Here is a 20074-nt window from a genome sequence, read left to right on the forward strand (position 1 = left end):
TTACAAAGCTATATGCCTTTAATTGATGGCTGTATGTACTTGCATGCAAAAACTTAACCAAGGTGTGACGCCGACGCCGACGCCGACGCCAGGGTGAGTAGAATAGCTAGACTATTCTTCGAATAGTCGAGCTAAAAATATCAAATGTATGTTTAAATGGGTACAATTTGCTCGTGCATAAAACATGTGTTTCATATATATAAGGCCATTTAGTACACGGTGACATAAAATTGTTCTTATTGTTTGAATCATATGTCAAATAAAATGAGGAATACATAAATGAAAAACTCTTTGAAAATAAGTACATTATTCAAAGACAAAATGTGTTGCGTTAGAAGAAGTATTAATAAAATTATAAAGCTGATTATATAATTCAGATTTGTCCAGCCGAGCTTGAAAGTATGAAACTATGATCCATATCAAATAAATAATCGAACGAATTTTACAAATTTACATTTATTCTAAAATAACATTTTACAGATATACACAATATAGATAAAGCTAATGTAAAATATATACACAGCAAATATTGCTGAATAAATATGCAATTTTATGCAATTTAGGGATATGGGTGCCAGTGGGCGGCTTGCAGTGAAGTTAATTCATTTTACAGAAAACAATAAAGTAAGAAATAGTTCTTCCGTTTACATATTAAGGATAACCTTCTGGAATATTACCACTCTGCTTAAATTAAGTGCAATACATATCGTAAAAAATATGCGTATCAATCAAACATCGAGCCTATTAATTAGAACCCAGTCAAAATGAACTGTTGTTACAGTATAAAAAGATATATTAATTTGCATTTAAAATTGGCTCATAGTAAGGAATTCACGGTGATTCTGTAAATGGTGCATAACATTGATTTTCGGGGCATTGCACATTCCGTATTTCATAAAAGTTTAATGCAGTACCAATAAGCGATTGTGTATAAATCTGTCCTAAATATTTCCATTACAGTGACATATACATTTTGAACAGTTTTGAATAATATCATTATGTATTTATCTATTTATTTATTTATTTATTTATTTATTCAGATCTCAACGGCATGACATAGATATACACATGTATGTATCCAATTACAACCTTTGCGTGTAAAATGAATACCACTGAGCAATAAAACACATGCTGAGATGTATATAGGTTGTCTATTTTGTTCAAACTGTATATTGCGAATTCCTTTACTTCTGCTAATTTAGCTATTGCTCACCTGCCACCTGAATACTAAGATATCTGGAGCAAACTAAATTTCCTACAACATTTCTAATAATTGCCCATCTTTATAATTGTAAGAAGATAATGCCATAGCAAAAAGTATACTGACAGTTAATAATAAACAATGACATCAAAATTACACAAATAACAGTTTCGGGGACTCCCGCACGTTTATCTTCAAAAACTCACAATATGGCTACTTTGAGGAATTCAGTGGGCAAATGATGTATTCTTCACTTGTTACACTCATAAAATACACTAATCATAAGAATATGACGTTTTGCTCTTACTGTTGCACACAATGAGTTATTGATTCTGTGACTTACTGCTATGTCTGTGAAGATATTTAAACAATGGTTGCTACAGAACTACACATTAGTCTTAAAATGTATTAAAAATGTGTTGAATATAGATATTGATTAGATACTAGTTTCCGTCCAACATATCCAAAAAATCCAAGGTTTCCGGTTAGTGTTAATAACTTACTGCACAAAATGAATATAGCAAGAATGATTAAACATTTAACATATTAAATAACCGTGCGTTACTTTTCAGATTTCATTTTCTTTTTGACCGAGTCTCGTTTTCACTGCATACAATGTATCTAGAATTTTACTGAAAATTATAATAAATGAATGTGTTAATTTTAAATTGTCTTTAAAATTCTGACAATTTAGACTTCTTTTCCCTGTCTTCTTCATTACAGTCAAAAATTGTCTTTAAAACTCTGACAATTTAGACTTCTTTTCACTGTCTTCTTCATTACAGTTATGTATAACTTCAATTTCTTCATCCGCCGCCAGAGAATTACTTTGTAGGCATTCGCACGGACACCTTGCCTCGTCAAAGCCTTGAAAAGCCGGAAAGATAGGGACATATTTTCCCCACTTCCAGTTTCGTACCAAATTGTTGAAAAATGGAAGATCGTAAGTTTTGAGACTTAGATTGACATTGTCATATTCATCTAGGTCGTCACTGTCTTCATCAGAGTAATCAGGAACCTCTCTCCAAATAATGATACCGCGTTCCTCGTCTGTACCTGCGATTCAAAAAATACATCCGAATTTAAGTTGCTGTATCAAAAATTCAATCAACAGTTAGTAACAGCTCATTGCGAATGTATTGTATGGTTTGGATAATATTTATTTTTATTTAATGTGTTTATACATTTCATAATACGTTTTATTCTCGTACCCTTAATAACATATTTTTATACATTGGAAGATATACACATATTCAGCTGTATAGCCGGAGGTAATAAACAAAACAGCAGTTAACAAAAGTACAGAGTAAGCGAAAACTGGTTGACAAAGTAATCCTATAGCAGTGATGAAGCAGACATTTTATGATAGTTAATAACAACAGCTCCGCCTAAGAGGGAAAAACATGCACATTGGCAAGCAGACAGGGACAAGGTAGTTATTTTTGTTGATTACAATGGATGAGGAGGGTGATGGGGGCGTATGTTAGAAGGTCAGGGATGTGGATGCCAAGATACAACAGAAATTAAGTAAGGTCCCTGTGCATTGGACATTTAAGCCACTGACCGCCAAGTCAGTAGCATCAATCTGAAATGGTACTTAATCATTGTTTGAACTACGAAAGCTGTAGCTTTTATACTTTATCACTGAGTTCGGAAACAATTTTCAGCCTCTTGGTTACTGCAATTATAACCTTTAGCCTATTGACCCACTAAACAATAGAAATCCCCGCTTAATGCGGTGCTTATTCATCATGTAAATCTGGAAGATATAGCAATAATACTTTGTGCTTTAAGAGCCCGGAAAAAGGAACATATTGACGGACGAATTGAGCGAAGGAAGGATGGATATCGCCATTTGATATTACGTCTTTTTTTTAAAATGGACGTATTTGAAATAGCAAAAAAAAGAGAAAATTTTGACTGCTTTCGTTCAATGCCATTTTCAACATTAATTCAGTTAAGATATACTCTGTGTATTTTTCACTAAAATATTGTATTATAAGATACAGAAAACCCTTAACAAGTGTGTTTTTACAGTTGCATTCATCTGGGGTTTTGTTTTGACTTAAACGTCACACCGACACAATTGTAGGACATACGGCGACTTTAAAGACTTATTGCAGGTACAGGCGCGCGCCTTGGTAAATCCACTGATCTTTTGTTAACAAGCTTGATAGCTTCCTCACAATCAAAGCAAGGTTACAATTTGATATCATGTTGTAACACTTGTTAAAGAAACACCAATTTTTATAGTGGTGGAAATTTTCATAGTATGGCTTTTTAAACAACTGATAAGTGTGTACTTGCTTATTTCGTTTTTAAATAGAGACTGTGTAAATAATTGTTCCGATCCTCGGGCGGGGCGTATGTTCTCTGTGACTATTTGATAAACGACATTGTGTCTGAAATCATTAGTCCTCCACCTCTGACTCATGTGGGGAAGTTGGCAGTTACTTGCGGAGAACAGGTTTGTACTGGTACAGAATCCAGGAACACCGGTTAGGTTAACTGCCCGCCGTTACATGACTGAAATACTGTTGGAAAATGGCGTTAAACCCAAAACAAAGAAACAAAACAAAGAATAATTGTTCCGTTTTTTAAATATGAAAAATAGGTATGATACAACTTGAATTAATTACGCAACGGCAGTTTGTCAAACGCATTCTACACCAGTTTTTCCTCCTTATCTATAGTTCTCATTAGCTCTAGTACGAGAATATATCACACAGACATAATTATCATGAACGCTCAAGTTTCTTAAAACATTTTTTACAAAAAAAAAAAAAAAAAAAAAAAAAAAAAAAAAAAATACTGCACGTCAGACGCACGTAAAATTGTTCATATATCTCACCTGGTATGACATTATCCAAAATCAGAGCGGAAAAACAGCCCATGAACATATTGTTCGCAAGGAGTGCATTGATCACCTGATCTAAATTATTATTATCTGCAAAAAACACATAGGCATGGTTGAAAACAGTCTTGGAGAGACAAAAATACTGGCGATAAAAAGGCTTTTTGAAATCGTATTCTCTTTAATGTTTATTAATATAAATTTTCCGTACTTAAATTACGAAAATATTTACTATAAATATATTTAGTTATTTATCGTAAGTCCTTCAAAAATAGAAATGTATTTTCTTGAATATTTTAATCAATATAATTAATTACTTAACTTTTAAAACAAGAGGGTCATGGCGGCCACTGGTAGCTGACTTGAGTTACATAGCTAGGGTGAAGGATGTTGGTAGATGGACACGCAAGGAAAATATCTGTTAGATTGTTTTGAAACAGAACCAGTGCTTTTTGACAAAAAAGATTTTAAAAGTTTCAACTAAACATATATGGGCAGGTAATGAATGTGTGTGTGTGTGTGCGTTGGGGTGGGGGGGGGGGGGTGAGGATGGAGGGGGTTGATTGTGGGATAATGATGAAATAGGATAGAGACAATGTAAAAAAAAAATACAAAATCAGGGGATTGTGGGAGCCAAGGGGATGTACCTTGAAGGAATTTGGTAGATGGTCACCCACGGAACATTTATGTGAAACTATTTTGACTTTGGGTCAGCAGCTTCAGGAGAAGACCTTTGAAGTTTTCCGTGCAGCCATATAAGCTTTAGTGAAAAACAGCCCAAATCCAGGCAGTCATGCTTTTTAACAAATCAACATGGCTTGAAAAAAATGGTATGGGGTCACCAAAGAATCATTGTGAAACTTATTTTTGAAATCGAACCTGCGGTTTGCGAGAAGAAGATTTTCAAAGTTTTCCATAAAGCTATATAGAGAAAGGAAAAAGGATATGATGGCCTTAGATCGCTCGCCAGAGTTTCAGAGCTTAAATAGGCTAGAGATTGTGCAACTTGGGAGGAGGACTATAATATTCTCCAGGTGTCAGCAGTTCCAGAGGCAGTAGCAGTTGATTATAGAAATTAGTATGACAGATGACAAACAGTTCAAACACAATATGCTTCTTAGGTCTTTATAACTGGGGGGAAAGGTACACACAAACAACTGGATCAGGCTGAGGATGTTTTGAAAGGTCTATTTATAATGGTTATCTGTATCAAACGATTCAAGAGAAAGTTGTTTAAAGGTATTTTTTATTTCGTTTTTGTGGCCCCTAAAAGGGGAATATGCTACTGACCATGTTTGGTGAAGATCCATCAAGTAGCTCATGAGAAAAAAATGTTTAAGGCTATTTCTATTTTTAGCTGTAGTGGCCCCTAAAAGGGACCAAACGTCCCCATTTAAATATAATTGGGAAATAATCTTGTAGTGATGCTTCAGACAAGGTTTGATGAATATCTATCGAGTGGTTCATGGGAAGAAGTTGTTTAAAGTTATTTCTATCTTTAAATCTAGTGACCCCTAAAAGGGGACAAGCGCCCCCATTTGAACAAATCTGGGTGAAGACCTTTAAAAGATGCTTCAGACCAAGTTTTGTAAATATTCATCATGCCGTCCATGAGTAGAAGTTGTTTAGAGTGTTTTTATATTTAGCTCTAGCTGGCTCTAAATGGGGCCAAACGTCCCAATTTGAATAAAATTGTGACTGGACCTTATAATGATACAACAAAACAAGTTTGATGAAGATTCATTCAGCAGTTCATAATGAAACTTAAAACATTTTCTACTTTTAGCTCTAGCGGCCAGTCAAATGGGCCAAGCTAAAACATTTGGACAACTCAATAGAACACAATGTCAGGATGCTACTGACCAAGTTTGGTAAAATTCTGACAAGTAGTTTCAGAGAAGATATGATATATGAAGAAAAGTGTTGACAGACGGACAGGCACCGGACGATGAGTGATCAACATAGACTACCCTGAGTACTTCGCGCTCAAATAAAGTTACTAACCCTACGCATTGGTGGCCATGTTTAAAGTTATAATACCGGTAAAAATCACCGTTAAAATAAAGCAAATAACTTTGTAGATTTGTAGAAGACAGTCTAATGAACAAATTCGCCCGTTAGTTAGACTTGGATAGCCAAATATTGTTGAGATACGAATGGATATAAAACCATGAAATATTTAATGACCAGCTTTACACTAATTCACTCGTCAGGCTTCGCCGAATTCCGTAAACCAACGAAGACGGTGTCACGTGACAAAAATTTAAATACGTCGAAAACAACAATGGCTGGTCGGCCGTGATAGGATTTGTGTAAAACGGCGGATAAATGCAGAAATTTACAAATATTTTGCTTTTCGATGCCATTTCTACAAAAATGCATTAATGCTATAAAATTTAGCCTGTTGTTAAATAAAAGGAAAGGCAGTTTACCAGAAAATGCGATACGAATGTGCTAGTCATGTTGTTGTTTTGTTTCTTAAAATAGATTAGCGTGGCTCTTTGTACGGTCCCGTACGAACAATCATTTAGCGTGGCTCGTATTACGGTCTCGTACGTTTCACAATCAATTTGTCTACATCTGCACAGTAGTCCATAGCTAAAAGTTCAGCTCAAAGATGTTTATATAATATGCTGTTACGGATCTCTGAGCTAAAATGAATCCCGTACTGACACCTAACACCTTCGTTCCAGAAGTCTGTCGTGCTATAATTTTATCAAATGCAATGGACTCACCTTTTACTATACAATATTTCTATTCAATTTTCCTTTTGATCTGGCATAAATAATCCATGTAACATAATTTGAACACAAGTTTCAAATTGGTATCCCTGTCTGCAATATTTTGTCCGTCATTCAGTTGTCGCCTGGTCAGGGTACTCTTCATTTTGAAAACCAATAGGCTGTAGAGAATCGTTATTTATTGACATTTTCTGAGAAATTGTATGTTGTTTTATAGATTTTATGTGATTATATAAATTCATAAATAGGTAAAACTTTGATACTGATTTTTCAAGAATAACCACGTGCTCTAAACTGTTGCATGACATCATGAGTTTCTCACGAGAGACTGTGCGAGTTGTTGCGGTTTAATACTAGTTAGTTAAAAAATGGGGTTTCGCCATAACTAAATGAATGTGACCATCAGAAAATAAAAACAGTGTCAGTTAAGTTATGTTAGGCAGAACTAGATAGTCCCCATTGTCAATGACTGACTGTGACTGGGAGGTGACTGTCTGGTCGACACCGATGATTAATATAATCTGAAAAGTAGATCCCTCGGAAGCACCGAGAACAATACAAACAGTGAAAATTGCAGACTCTGTTTGATTGAGTCTGTTTATGAGCAGTAATGGAAAATGCAACACTGCCCACGCCTCCTAGCACCTAGATCCAGCCTTCATTGAAAACACAAATTAGTGTGCAATATTAAAATCAGCACTATTATGTTACAAGTTACAGGTTAAAAGATGATAAAACAGATATTTCAGGTTTGAACAAGCTAGGCCATTCCTTGTTGTATTTGGTGTTTATTATGTTATAGATCTAATATAGCCACAGATTGTGTGCTAGAAAGAGAACACAAACACGTGTTGATAGTTCTAAATTTTACTGACTACCGGCTACATGATACTGAGCATGCGCATTATAACATTCTAAATATATTCACATATAATTCATTCAATATACAACACTCCTGAACTCTTTAAGAGTAGCACTAGATTTAACATGATGTGGTAGGTTGTTTCAGAGTCTAATGGTTCTTGGGGGGAAAATGAGTTCTCTTGATAATGGGTGCGAGAGAAGGGAATATAAAAGTGAAGGTCCTGAGAGTCTAGCCGGTACTGATCTACAAAAAAAACAAAACAATGGACGAATGACAGATTTTATATAAAAGAATCAGGGATGCAAGGATGTGTAATTTCTCTTTGTTTTAACATTTGCCAGTACAGTTAACATTTCTGTGATGCTTCATCTACAGACATACTTGATTTGAACATATCTGGCGGCAGCCTTTCTTAATCTTTCAATTCCATGTGTTAGCGATTGTTGAATGCCAAACAGTTGAGCAATATTCCAATTATGGTTGGACGTGTCTTATACGGAGTTTCTTAAATTTGTATATTTATCATTTGTTTGATCATTTCTTTTCATGTATTTTAGGGTCTTGTTTGTCTTTTTTGTGATCTAACACAGCTGGTTCGCCTAAATATTAAGCATTTTTATAGTTTTAAATTTATGGATATGTAGCTTATAGCGAAAAGCAATGTTTTTTTATTTCTTTTTATATACCCTAATCACTTCGCATTATCGGAATTCAACTCCTTTGACCGGGTCTTTTTCCACAGCTCTAATTTATGGAGGTACTGCTAGAGAGTCTCACAATCATGCATGATATTTATAGTGAGAAAAACTACTGTATCATCAACAACGAGTCTCACGGTGTTTTTAGTGAGCCTGGCAGATGACGGACATGTTAAGAAAAGGCAAGGCCTAAGGACGTACCCTTGTGGTACCCTTGATACCATATGTGGCATATCTGATTGAAGACCTTTTGTGTTCGTACTGTATTTAAAGGTATCTGATTTCTGATCTCTGTCGGAGGGGGGGGGGCTTTGTCTCACTCTGTCCCTGTGGTCATATCGCTCTGTGTCTGTTATGCGTCCTGTGTGGCTGCATTTGAACTATGTAAAGCGCATTTGAACGTGAAATTGATAATGAAAAGGGCGCTATATAAATCTGGTATAATAATAATAATAATAGACCAGACGATTGTGATCGACTCTGACAAACGATTTGATAAAGTCCATTACTGTTAGGTCTGTCTATTTCTAGCTTCAAGGTAATAAAAAATTCTTGACTAAAATTTAATAAAAAATGAGATTCACAACTGTGTTTTGAGCGGAAGCTATGCTGGAAGGAATTAAGCAAATTTTATTATGTAGATGATTAATAATATTGGATACTAAAACATGCCCTATCAGTTGGAATTAAGCAATGGCAAGTAAGAGAATAGGTTTGTGATTGCTGGCTTTGCTTCGTGGGCCCTTTATGTATACAGGGACAACGATAGCCGTCTTCCAGTCTTGTGGAACACTGCTGATACCAAGTGAAGACATGTAAATGTTAGTCTCATTTTTATAGAGGAGCAGTGTTTACGGTGTGGGCGGACATTGTGTTCTAAGCTGTTTTTTTTTTGTCCTTGTTTTTTGTTTATTCCCCTTCTGATGAATCTAAGTGAATTCTTTGCTTTTGATGTGATGTTATCAACATATTCTGACCAAATGAGATACATTGTGTACATTTATTTACTTAGTTTTACGCTCAGATATTTAGCAGCGTCTTTCAGTGAGAGAGAGAGAGAGAAAGAGAGAGACAGAGAGACGGGGAGAGAGAGAGAGAGGACTTATTATTGTCATATTGTCAATAATTAGTTATAGTCTTATCAACCGAAATATGAAAGAAAAAGTAAGCATATTACATGATACTCAAACGATGATGGGAACTTCTATAGATGACATTTTTATTTTTCACACTTACTGCATATGTGTCATACGATGACAACAATATTGCATGCAGACATAAAATTAGCCTTTTTCTATATTCGAAATCATTTCCTGTTTATGTGCGACTGAAAATTAAAGAAAAGTAAATAAATCGGTTGAAAACATATCAGTTGAATGACTTCAGTACAATGTAATACAAAACTGCCGTACGAATAACCACCTGCGGTTTATTTCACACAGGACCGTACGATTAGCCCATTAGCGTAGTCACGGACGTATTCCAATGATGGCGGTTGTGTCACTGAAACCGAAAGTAACATTTTTTATATCCGCCTCCATCGGTGGAATCTGTCAATTTACAGGTAAATTTATACAGTCAATGTCTTCGTGAACGGATGTTTTATGCTTTGCTGTAGAAAATGACCTTCCAACAAAAATCGCTACGTAATCTTCGCTGGCCGGTATTATAACTTTAACGAAACAGAATGATTTAAACGAATGTAGCAGAAGAGCATCCAACGAGCATTTCTATTAAATTATATTCAAAATGGGGCCAGCGGGTTCTGAGTAGAAGATTTGTAAACGGTTTCCTTCGGTTGCCATGACAAGCAGAATTCAACAAGGATTATCTAGATTTGAATAGATCTGGAAGGGGATCACAAGGCTCATTCCTGTTAAGTCTGGTTGCAAACGGCATTGGGTATTTAAAGAAATTGTAGACGGCGGACGGACGAACATCGAACAGTCTCTACATGAGCTATTCGTGTTCTGGTGTCCTTACTAGGAATCGAATCCATATATTTATTACAAGTGAAACTGTTTATACCTGTTTTGATGAGATCGGCATTATCAACGACCCAGTTCGGAAAAGCGAGACCAAGGAACAAAGATATACCAAACACTACGAGATTTCTCGATGAATTGAGATCAACATATTGTAGATTTGATGCTCCCACTGCAGCCAGAACACCTGAATCATGAAATAACTTATTTTACAAATCGACGTTCTTTTGAATTACCTTTTAATGATGACGGAGATTACAAATTCCATTATACATTGATCATTTGGCCATCATTTGATAGTGATTTAATTTTTCTACTTCATGTGTATATTAAACTGGCTAAAACAGTGTTACTCAAAAGGTTTCGTTTTCCTTTATGTTATACTTTTCTTAAGAAAAAATGTGCTCAGAAATCACCACGAACTTATCAAAGTTGACAAGAATAAAAACTCAGAAATCATCATAAACTTACCAAAGGGAGCAAAAACACAGGCTGGGAAATCAATTAAACTTACTTAAGATTCCAAAACAAGATGTTCAAAAATTATCGCAAACGAACCGCAACCCTCACCCCCCCCCCCCCCCCCCCCCCCCCCAAAAAAAAAAAACCTACCAAGAAAGTAAGATGGGTTAGTAATGACGCTCAGAAAAGAAACACATGTACCATAAAGACGCTCGAAAAGCATCACAAACTTAGCAAAGAGTATTAAGAAAACGCTTGGAAATCAACAATAAACTCACCGAAGAGGACAAGGAAAGACGCTCCAATGATTGGATCAGGCATAGTGACAACTAGAGCACTGAATTTTCCTAGACATCCAAATAACACCATAATAAATCCAGCTGTCAAAACTACTCGTCTGCTACCGACCTAGTGAAAGATAAGTGATATAAAATAACATATCTATGATATAAAAGAAATATACTTTACATTCTGATACATATTCATCTTCGTCTAGAAAAATTCTTATTACACACTTAGTCCATGCCTTTGTTTCTTTGTAGTTTCTTGTAAAAAAATGGAAAAAAAAGAGTTCAAGCATTTAAAAAACCAAAGCAGTATTACAAAACAGACTTTTCAATGTATTTCCCTCTAGAAGAAAACAGTAGATGATATTTAATAAAAAGAATCTTTTTCTGTAAAATATTTAAATAAAAGAGGGGAAGAAACGTTTGAGATAAAAGTTCTATAAATGTGGGTTTACTTTATATATTTGGCAATGATGTATTAATTCTGTCCATATTTGAGACATTTTCATTCTCGAGTTAATTAATTTAATGTCTATATCACTGACTAATCTTTATACCTTTGTCAAGCTAATCACACCTATGTTTTGGCTACATGACGTCACACCAAATCCTGCACCAACTGCAGCTGCTAAAATACAGTCGATACCCTCAACAAATATCCCTCTGTTTACAGCAGACGGTGGTGGTGGAAGGGCACCTGCCAATCTCGCGCATGTGTAGTAATCTCCAATACTCTCTATAACGGAGGTAACTACCCCAGCAACCATTGCAACAAAGAATGCAGAGTTAAAGGTTGGCACTCCCCAGTGACCTGAAAGAAGTAAATAAGTAAAATAATATTAGCTATTATTCTTTTCCTTATTTTTATAAAAAAAAACGTGTGTAGCATTCAATAAACTGTAAAACAAACCATTTTGTTACAGTTACAACATACACTATTTCAAAACAGATTTTTATCTCTGATGAGTCATATCACTAGATATCATTCGTTTGACAATGTTTTGCATTCTAATAAAAAATAAACAAGAGGGTCATGATGGCCCTAGATCGCTCACCTGAGTTACGCTGCCTGCATGAACAATTTTGGTAGATGGTTATGCAAGAAAAATGTCTGTGAAATTATATTGAAATACTGTGCTTTCTTACAAGAAGATTTCAAAAGTTTGTACTTAGCAAATATGGACTGGTAATGTGTATGTGTGTGTACATATCAAACAATAAGATTTTTCCATTACTTACATATAGGGTCTGGAGAAGTGACCACACACCCAAGCGGCCGGTTTTTGACGAAAGAATAATTTGTGCAATCTACGTAAAACGTCACCCAAGAAACATTCGTGCAAAATATGTTTTACAATTGGGTCTGCTGTTTCATGCAAGATTTTTTTTTAAGTTTCCACTATATACATACATATAGAGAAAACAGAACACGCTCTCTGGCGGCCATGCCAGTTTTTGACGAATCAGAATGATTTGAACAATCTTTGTAGAAGGTCACACGAGTACAATTTGTGTGAAATTATTTTAAAATCGGACCAGCAGTTTCACACAAGAAGACTTATAAATTTCCACTACATACATATAGGGAAAGTGACCACGCCCTCTGGCGGCCGTAATTTTAAATGAATACGTCGACAGACGGACGCACGCACGAACGTTCAAACAATAGACACAGCGTGATCACAATAGCAGAACAGAACAGAACAGAACAGAAGTTTATTTACAGAAAGACTTGAACATTAAACGTTCATCGTCATATATATACATTACAAACATGCATGATTATAGCGGAAGGTTAAATACATATTTTATGGAAATAATATGAACACAAATATACACATACAATAAATCTGAATACAGATATGTTTTATGTAATTTATTCATTTACTGATATTTTGTTAATTAATTCTATTAATTAAGATGGTTTTTGTATAATTTCGTGTAACAGTTCATTCTTAAAAAATTACTTATAATTTAACTCAACATATAATAGGATCTGTTAATAAAAAACATGAGAGGTGAAAAATCATTCTTAAATCCTGTATGATGAGATTAGTCATACATAGTGACTTCAATTATATTTTATCTTTGTCAAGCAATCACCGGTGCATAACACATATCAGCAACGAGATTTTCCATAATACATTATTATAGGTCGATATCTTTCAACTTGTAGAGATAGGCCCTAAAATTTTCAGTGATAGAATTACATTAAATAAAGTCTAGAAATTAATTTCCAAGTCCTTGAAATAACCAAAAATGATTTCACAAATGTGAAGTTTATGATAGTTTTGTTAATATCAATAACAGAAGTTTTAATTTTTAATTTAAAGTTGTGATCCGCAAAGAATGACAACTCTTGCCTTAGGCTAGTACTTATAAGTAGAGATCTATTAGTTTACTTCCCTTGCAATTACACAATTGAGTGGAAAATGACAACTGTTTAAGACACAATATCATACTTTATTGCACAACAAAATCATTAAGGATTTATTAATTTGTGTTTGATTTACCCCTCAAGACATGGTTCCTATGATTCTGTCAACTTAAATATGGTAAAAAATTAACTTTTAACAAGCCAATAATAAAACGAAGTACCAGTAGGTAAATAATAGTGCAGATAATACAGTTTTGCTTGTATCAAAATGTCACAATAGATCCACTTTTGTAATACAGAACACCTGGTAGGATTAGTAAAGGTGCAATTATATTGATCTCTATTTCCTATGCCTACAACTTGCTCACCCCCTTGACCCTGAATTTTCATTTGATTAGTTCAGACCTATCGATAGGTAATTTTTTAACGGTAATTTTAATGCACGTGCTTTTCCTGAAATTAAGTAGCATAAAATGATGAGATTTTCAGCATAATTATACTTTAATACGTTAAGTATGAAGAAATTTTGATCAACGCGTCTTTTCAAAATAACTGTAATCATAGTTTGAAAATGTTCAACATTTCAAAAATTCCCTTTTATCAAAATAGGACGGTCCGTATAACACAGGTCAACGGGGTCAAGATCACAATAGCTAACCATGAGTAGGCATAGGAAATAGAGATCAATATAATTGCACCTTTACTAATCCTACCAGGTGTTCTGTATAACAAAAGTGGATCTATTGTGACATTTTGATACAAGCAAAACTGTATTATCTGCACTATTATTTACCTACTGGTACTTCGTTTTATTATTGGCTTGTTAAAAGTTAATTTTTTACCATATTTAAGTTGACAGAATCATAGGAACCATGTCTTGAGGGGTAAATCAAACACAAATTAATAAATCCTTAATGATTTTGTTGTGCAAAAAAGTATGATATTGTGTCTTAAACAGTTTTCATTTTCCACTCAATTGTGTAATTGCAAGGGAAGTAAACTAATAGATCTCTACTTATAAGTACTAGCCTAAGGCAAGAGTTGTCATTCTTTGCGGATCACAACTTTAAATTAAAAATTAAAACTTCTGTTATTGATATTAACAAAACTATCATAAACTTCACATTTGTGAAATCATTTTTGGTTATTTCAAGGACTTGGAAATTAATTTCTAGACTTTATTTAATGTAATTCTATCACTGAAAATTTTAGGGCCTATCTCTACCATGAGCATTTCGTACTCAGGTGAGCTTAAAATTCAAATGAATTATCGAAAGGAAATAAATTAACATTTACTCGTGTAAGCTAATGAGGTGAGTTTTATTGTTAGAAGCAGAAACTGGCTTCGTGCAAGACTTAAAACAGTGTGTACCAAATTTGAATGAATGCAGAATCGGAAGTGAATAAAGTTCAATGATATAAAGCAAGAGTATGTTGGTTTTTTCTCATCGTTACAACTATTATAAAAAGTTTGTTAGAATCTCATTATTCCGTTGGATGCAAAACTAGTAAACATACCTGGGTATGGAAATCTGACCCATGGGACTTCGCTGATGACGTTCAGTCTGAGATCGGTTCTCGCGTTATACCCATACATCTTCTCGTTATCAGGGAGGGCACCCGTGGCAGTGAGAATGTAACATAGCAACCACATTATACAGGTGGACAGGATTACCTGAAAGTCAGTCTCCATATCAAACACACAGCAAAACATACTTTTCAAAAGATAATTTTAATGTTATTCTTATTTAGTAAAGCTCACGACAATTATATAACCAGAGTTGTCTTTACAAGTTGCTGTGCTATAAAGAAGATCAGAAAGTAAAGAATATTCTGAAGCAATTTAAAATAAATGGAAGTGGGTTGTTTGATGTAATCATAAAACGATATTGCACATTTGAATGAAAATGTTTTCAATAGAAGCTATTGCTATTCTTAGTCATTTGCTATTCTTAAAATGAAATCAGCGCTCCTAAACGCTGCACTTTCAGAAACACTTTTATAATCAAAGAGAGACTAAGACTAAACCTGAATTCCAAGGCAATCCTCATGATCACTAGTATAATGAAATCTGTAAAAATGATCCATGAAAAGCATAGAAACACTAGCAGTCTTGGTTTGGGCTGTGTCTCTTCAAGAGAAATTCTTAAATACGCACACCCAAGACGCCCCATACTATAGGTTAAAACGGAGCTTTGTTATATAATAACATTGCTTAGACATCATGTCCTCAAGGACAATAAACAATAAAAACACTGAGTATAAGTACGTGGTGGCTTTTTATGATGCACAGCGCTGAAACACTGTTTGAGATAAACAAAAGAAAGGTAGTTGTAGAGTGGCTTACTGAAAACAATTTATGGAGTACAAACTCGATCTTCTGTTCACGCCCTTTACTGAATGGATTACGAATTTCAAACACTGGGATCACTTCAGAGAAGAGAATGATTAAAACAATGGTTCTGAAAAATATAAAACATACAATATAATTCTGAAAATGAAAACAAAAAGAACAGATTATGTAATATTTTGATAAAAAACCTAAATACTTTATGTTGCTGACTATTTTATGGCACAAATTTAAAGATTAAAAAAAACAACAACAACAACAGACGGAAATGATGTTTAACGATATTCTGTCTGAGGGTTGCTCTTTATTCGTACAAAATTATGCTCTTGTTTCTATCTGACATCTAAAACAGAAATTTAACATAAAACACATAATATAACAAACTTCAAGCACATAAACGTATTTAAACAGTTATCATACAATAAATATTTCACAAGTACCCTCCTGAGATACCCCAATGCTGCCCGGCAAGGTTGAATCCTGTCTCCGCTACAGAAAGACCCATCAACATTATAGTTGGAGCTACCGTCAATGGTCCAATAAATCGTAATAACACACTGACCAAACCACTCACTCCGATTAAAATCTCCAGGACTGCGGCGACCATGATGGTGCCAGTTAACTGAAAAAGTATTAAAAGGTTGGACACTCTTCTCACATTATGTTTGTCCTTTTGTACCACGGAGTCCTTTCATTATAGTCATATGATAAGTGTTTCCATTACTCTGGTGCTAGGAGTTTGTTGAGAAATTCATTACCTCTCATGAAGAAACTCGTCAACAAATGATCAAACATTGTCTACTATTACTTTCTGTTGGTTAAATTCATCTTATAGTTTAAAAACGCATACCGGATGTGGATAAGCAAATCCGAGCTGAGGTTCAAGAGGAGGTGAGGATGAAGACACAAGTTAGATATTCAAAAGAAGAATGAAACATCTCCCTTAATGAGTGGCCAATTAGACAAGCATCCAAGAATGAGAACGTACCGAGTATCTGAACCACGGTGTCCGTTAGGGCATCGCCGCATAATATGAGTTCTAAACAGCAAAAGTACGATACTTTGGCGTTGAAAAGTCGGAATAGCGATACTACGATAGCGGAAAGTCGAAACCACGAAACTACGATGTTGAAAAGTCGAAACAACAAAACACTACGACGGAGAAAAGTCGAAATTATTTCTTTCTTTCAACATCGTACTTTCGACTTTTCACCATCGTGGTTTCGTTGTTTCGACTTTTTATCATCGCAGTTTCGACTTTGTACTATCGTACTTTCGACCTTTTACCCGGTAGTTTCGAGTTTTTATCATTGGAGTTTCGAGCTCAAAATATGCGGCGACGGTCCTAGCGGAACACCGCGCTTAATGTATCTTAAACTGACTACTCTATTTCGAATCATTGATGCTACAACTCAGTTGGACTTGTAAATTTATTATTTTGTCATTTCTATCATTGTACATATCGGTTTTTCCTTCCTTGTTGTGGATCCACTATTGGTTAGTTAAACTTTTAGGTTTGGTTGAATGTGTGAATTATTTAAGGTCAGTGAGGGAGAACGTTACAACGAAATGTATTAGTAAACTTGTCACTGGCCATTGACACCAATATGATTTGACAGTAAAATTTGATATCGCTTTCACATATAAAATGCTTGCTTAGAAATACATTTTTCAGGTATTAAACCATATTCAGCTGAAATATACATTTACCACTGTTTAGTGGTCATAGTGCGTAAAACTTTCAAGATTGTTTCTTGCAGCACTCACCATGTTAATTCTAGTTATGTATTCTTTCTCCTCGTTCCCGCCTATGGTTGTATTTGGCACTGAAAAAGATAAATATGAATCACATCAAAATAATTTATCCTGCACTGTTATTTGAACATGCGGAAAGGATAAAGGCATAAGTGAGAATGGTAAAAACAGCGTGCGAAAAATGCATCTTAAATGAAAAGATACAAACTGATGGGATGCAAACGGACTTCAGACGGACTCATAAAATTACATACATTTGCGTAAATTTTGCGAAGTAAGATAAAAAATACTTTTAAACTATTTCAAGAGTCTTATTGAACTTACGATATTACTGTCTTTAAGATTTAGAAAAGTAGGATAAATATTATTACAAGTTTAGTATTGAAATTGTTAGAATAAATATCCCACACACAAATAAACGAAACTGATTGTAAGTTACATACACAGTGTAGAGGATACACGCTAAACAGTGACTGATGTACAATTGAGGAATGTGTACGTCAGACAAACAATCCTATGTGTACGTCAGACAAACACTTCTTGAGGAATGTGTACGTCAGACAAACAATCCTATGTGTACGTCAGACAAACAATCCTATGTATATGTATACGTCAGACAAACACTCCTATGTGTACGTTAGACAAACAATCCTTGACGAATGTGTATGCCAGACAAACACTCCTATGTGTACGTCAGACAAACAATCCTTGAGGAATGTGTACGTCAGATAAACAATCCTTGAGGAATGTGTACGTCAGACAAACAATCCTATGTGTACGTCAGACAAACAATCCTTGACGAATGTGTACGTCAGACAACAATCCTATGTGTACGTCAGACAAACAATCCTTGAGGAATGTGTACGTCAGACAAACAATCCTATGTGTACGTCAGACAAACAATCCTTGAGGAATGTGTACGTCAGACAAACAATCCTATGTGTACGTCAGACAAACATTCCTTGAGGAATGTGTGCGTCAGACAAACAATCCTTGACGAATGTGTACGTCAGACAAACAATCCTATGTGTACGTCAGACAAACAATCCTTGAGGAATGTGTACGTCAGACAGACAATCCTATGTGTACGTCAGACAAATAATCCTATGTGTACGTCAGACAAACTATCCATGACGAATGTGTACGTCAGATAAACAATCCTATGTGTACGTCAGACAAACAATCGTTGAGGAATGTGTACGTCAGACAAACAATCCTTGAGGAATGTGTAAGTCAGACAAACAATCCTCGAGGAATGTGTACGTCAGACAAACAATCCAGAGCGTATCCTTACACTTATACTAACATGGCTCATAAAATTCTGCACCTTCTGCACGAACCGGTGGAATATCGAATAAATATCTAGTACTAGAACACCATATTTTCATCATGATAACGTTAACGGCCATGTTAGAATGAAAAATGATCAAAGCCCTCGTCTGATTATCATTGTTTATCGTTCAGATGCTTGGCTATCAGCTTCCTGAATAACTTCCAGCGCACCTGAACACTAAACCATAATGTACCACACGATAACCTCGTCAAGGCCGCGACTATTTCAACATAAGGTTTCAAAATTCTAAATTGCTATGAGAAGATGATTTTTCGCCGATTATTGATATTTGATGTTCTCAATAAAACCCGAATTCCTTGACGTCAATTATGACAAAATTTAGAGAAATATATCATTATCAGTGAATTTTAATTTTTTAAAATTCAAAATTTAGCAACAACAAAGCAAATTAAATAACCGCGTAGATACTAAACGATATGTTTGAATAGATGTTGTTAACGAAAATCATTTTTTGTCATGAAATTTTGGTTTCACTGTGAACAACTCATGTGTTATATACAAGGTCATAGATGTTAAATACTTGATTAAATGTGATAAGTAGGAGTAAACACATGCAATAACAAAACTGTCTGGTATTTGTCTGATATTTTCTCTTGAGTTCAGACGGGTAGTTGTATAACAGCAGGATGATCTAGAGTGTTAAATCCCGCTAAATATATCCACAAAATGAACTCAAATCGACACTGAAAAAGCTGACGTCTGAGAACCACAACTGAATCAACATTGTTTATTTGTAATAATTCACACGTTAAATGTATCTTTGTTGCACACTCGCGCTGTGCGTTAAGTACTCAGTCGAATACTTCAAAAGACATGTCAACAAAATCCGATGTCCACTGTTAGCACCGAGTGTCTTTTTGTCCTTGGTTGCTTCAATATGCTTCCATATTAAAGTTGTTCTATGTGTTGTTGCCAAAGTACTTTGCATCGTCGCATGTCGTTTTAACACACAGCACGTTTTTTCACGAGTATATCAGTATTCTCACAGTCTTCAAACCACAAATATCTCTGTTAAAAGATTTTCCTATGTAAAATGTGCGATGGACTCCGTAAAGCGATAAGTGATAATTTGTCTTTAAAAATGAATCTATGTAATCTGTGTCCACCAAAAACATTCATCCGATCCACTACAACAGGAAGAGGCC

The 20074-nt window shown here is 34.9% G+C and overlaps 1 protein-coding gene across 5 annotated transcripts in view; it reads right to left on the reverse strand.

Moving 5' to 3' along the window:
* Positions 1-424: 424 nt before the first annotated feature.
* Positions 425-20074, reverse strand: part of LOC123553892 (solute carrier family 23 member 1-like) — a 61720-nt gene continuing 42070 nt past the window's right edge. For 4 of the 5 annotated variants that reach the window (XM_053548690.1, XM_053548688.1, XM_053548691.1 and 1 more), the window contains 9 exons: positions 17588-17646; positions 16261-16442; positions 15818-15932; positions 14989-15145; positions 11651-11904; positions 11085-11214; positions 10388-10531; positions 4053-4148; positions 425-2257 (listed from right to left, as the gene is read on the reverse strand). In XM_053548690.1, the coding sequence (XP_053404665.1) occupies positions 1938-2257; positions 4053-4148; positions 10388-10531; positions 11085-11214; positions 11651-11904; positions 14989-15145; positions 15818-15932; positions 16261-16442; positions 17588-17646 (1457 nt within the window). In that variant the 3' untranslated portion in view covers positions 425-1937. The remainder of the gene's footprint in view (positions 2258-4052; positions 4149-10387; positions 10532-11084; positions 11215-11650; positions 11905-14988; positions 15146-15817; positions 15933-16260; positions 16443-17587; positions 17647-20074) is intronic. The other variant, XM_053548692.1, reaches the window with a different exon arrangement.

Source organism: Mercenaria mercenaria, chromosome 7 (assembly GCF_021730395.1).
Source record: "Mercenaria mercenaria strain notata chromosome 7, MADL_Memer_1, whole genome shotgun sequence".
In the NCBI taxonomy this organism is placed as follows: domain Eukaryota; kingdom Metazoa; phylum Mollusca; class Bivalvia; order Venerida; family Veneridae; genus Mercenaria; species Mercenaria mercenaria.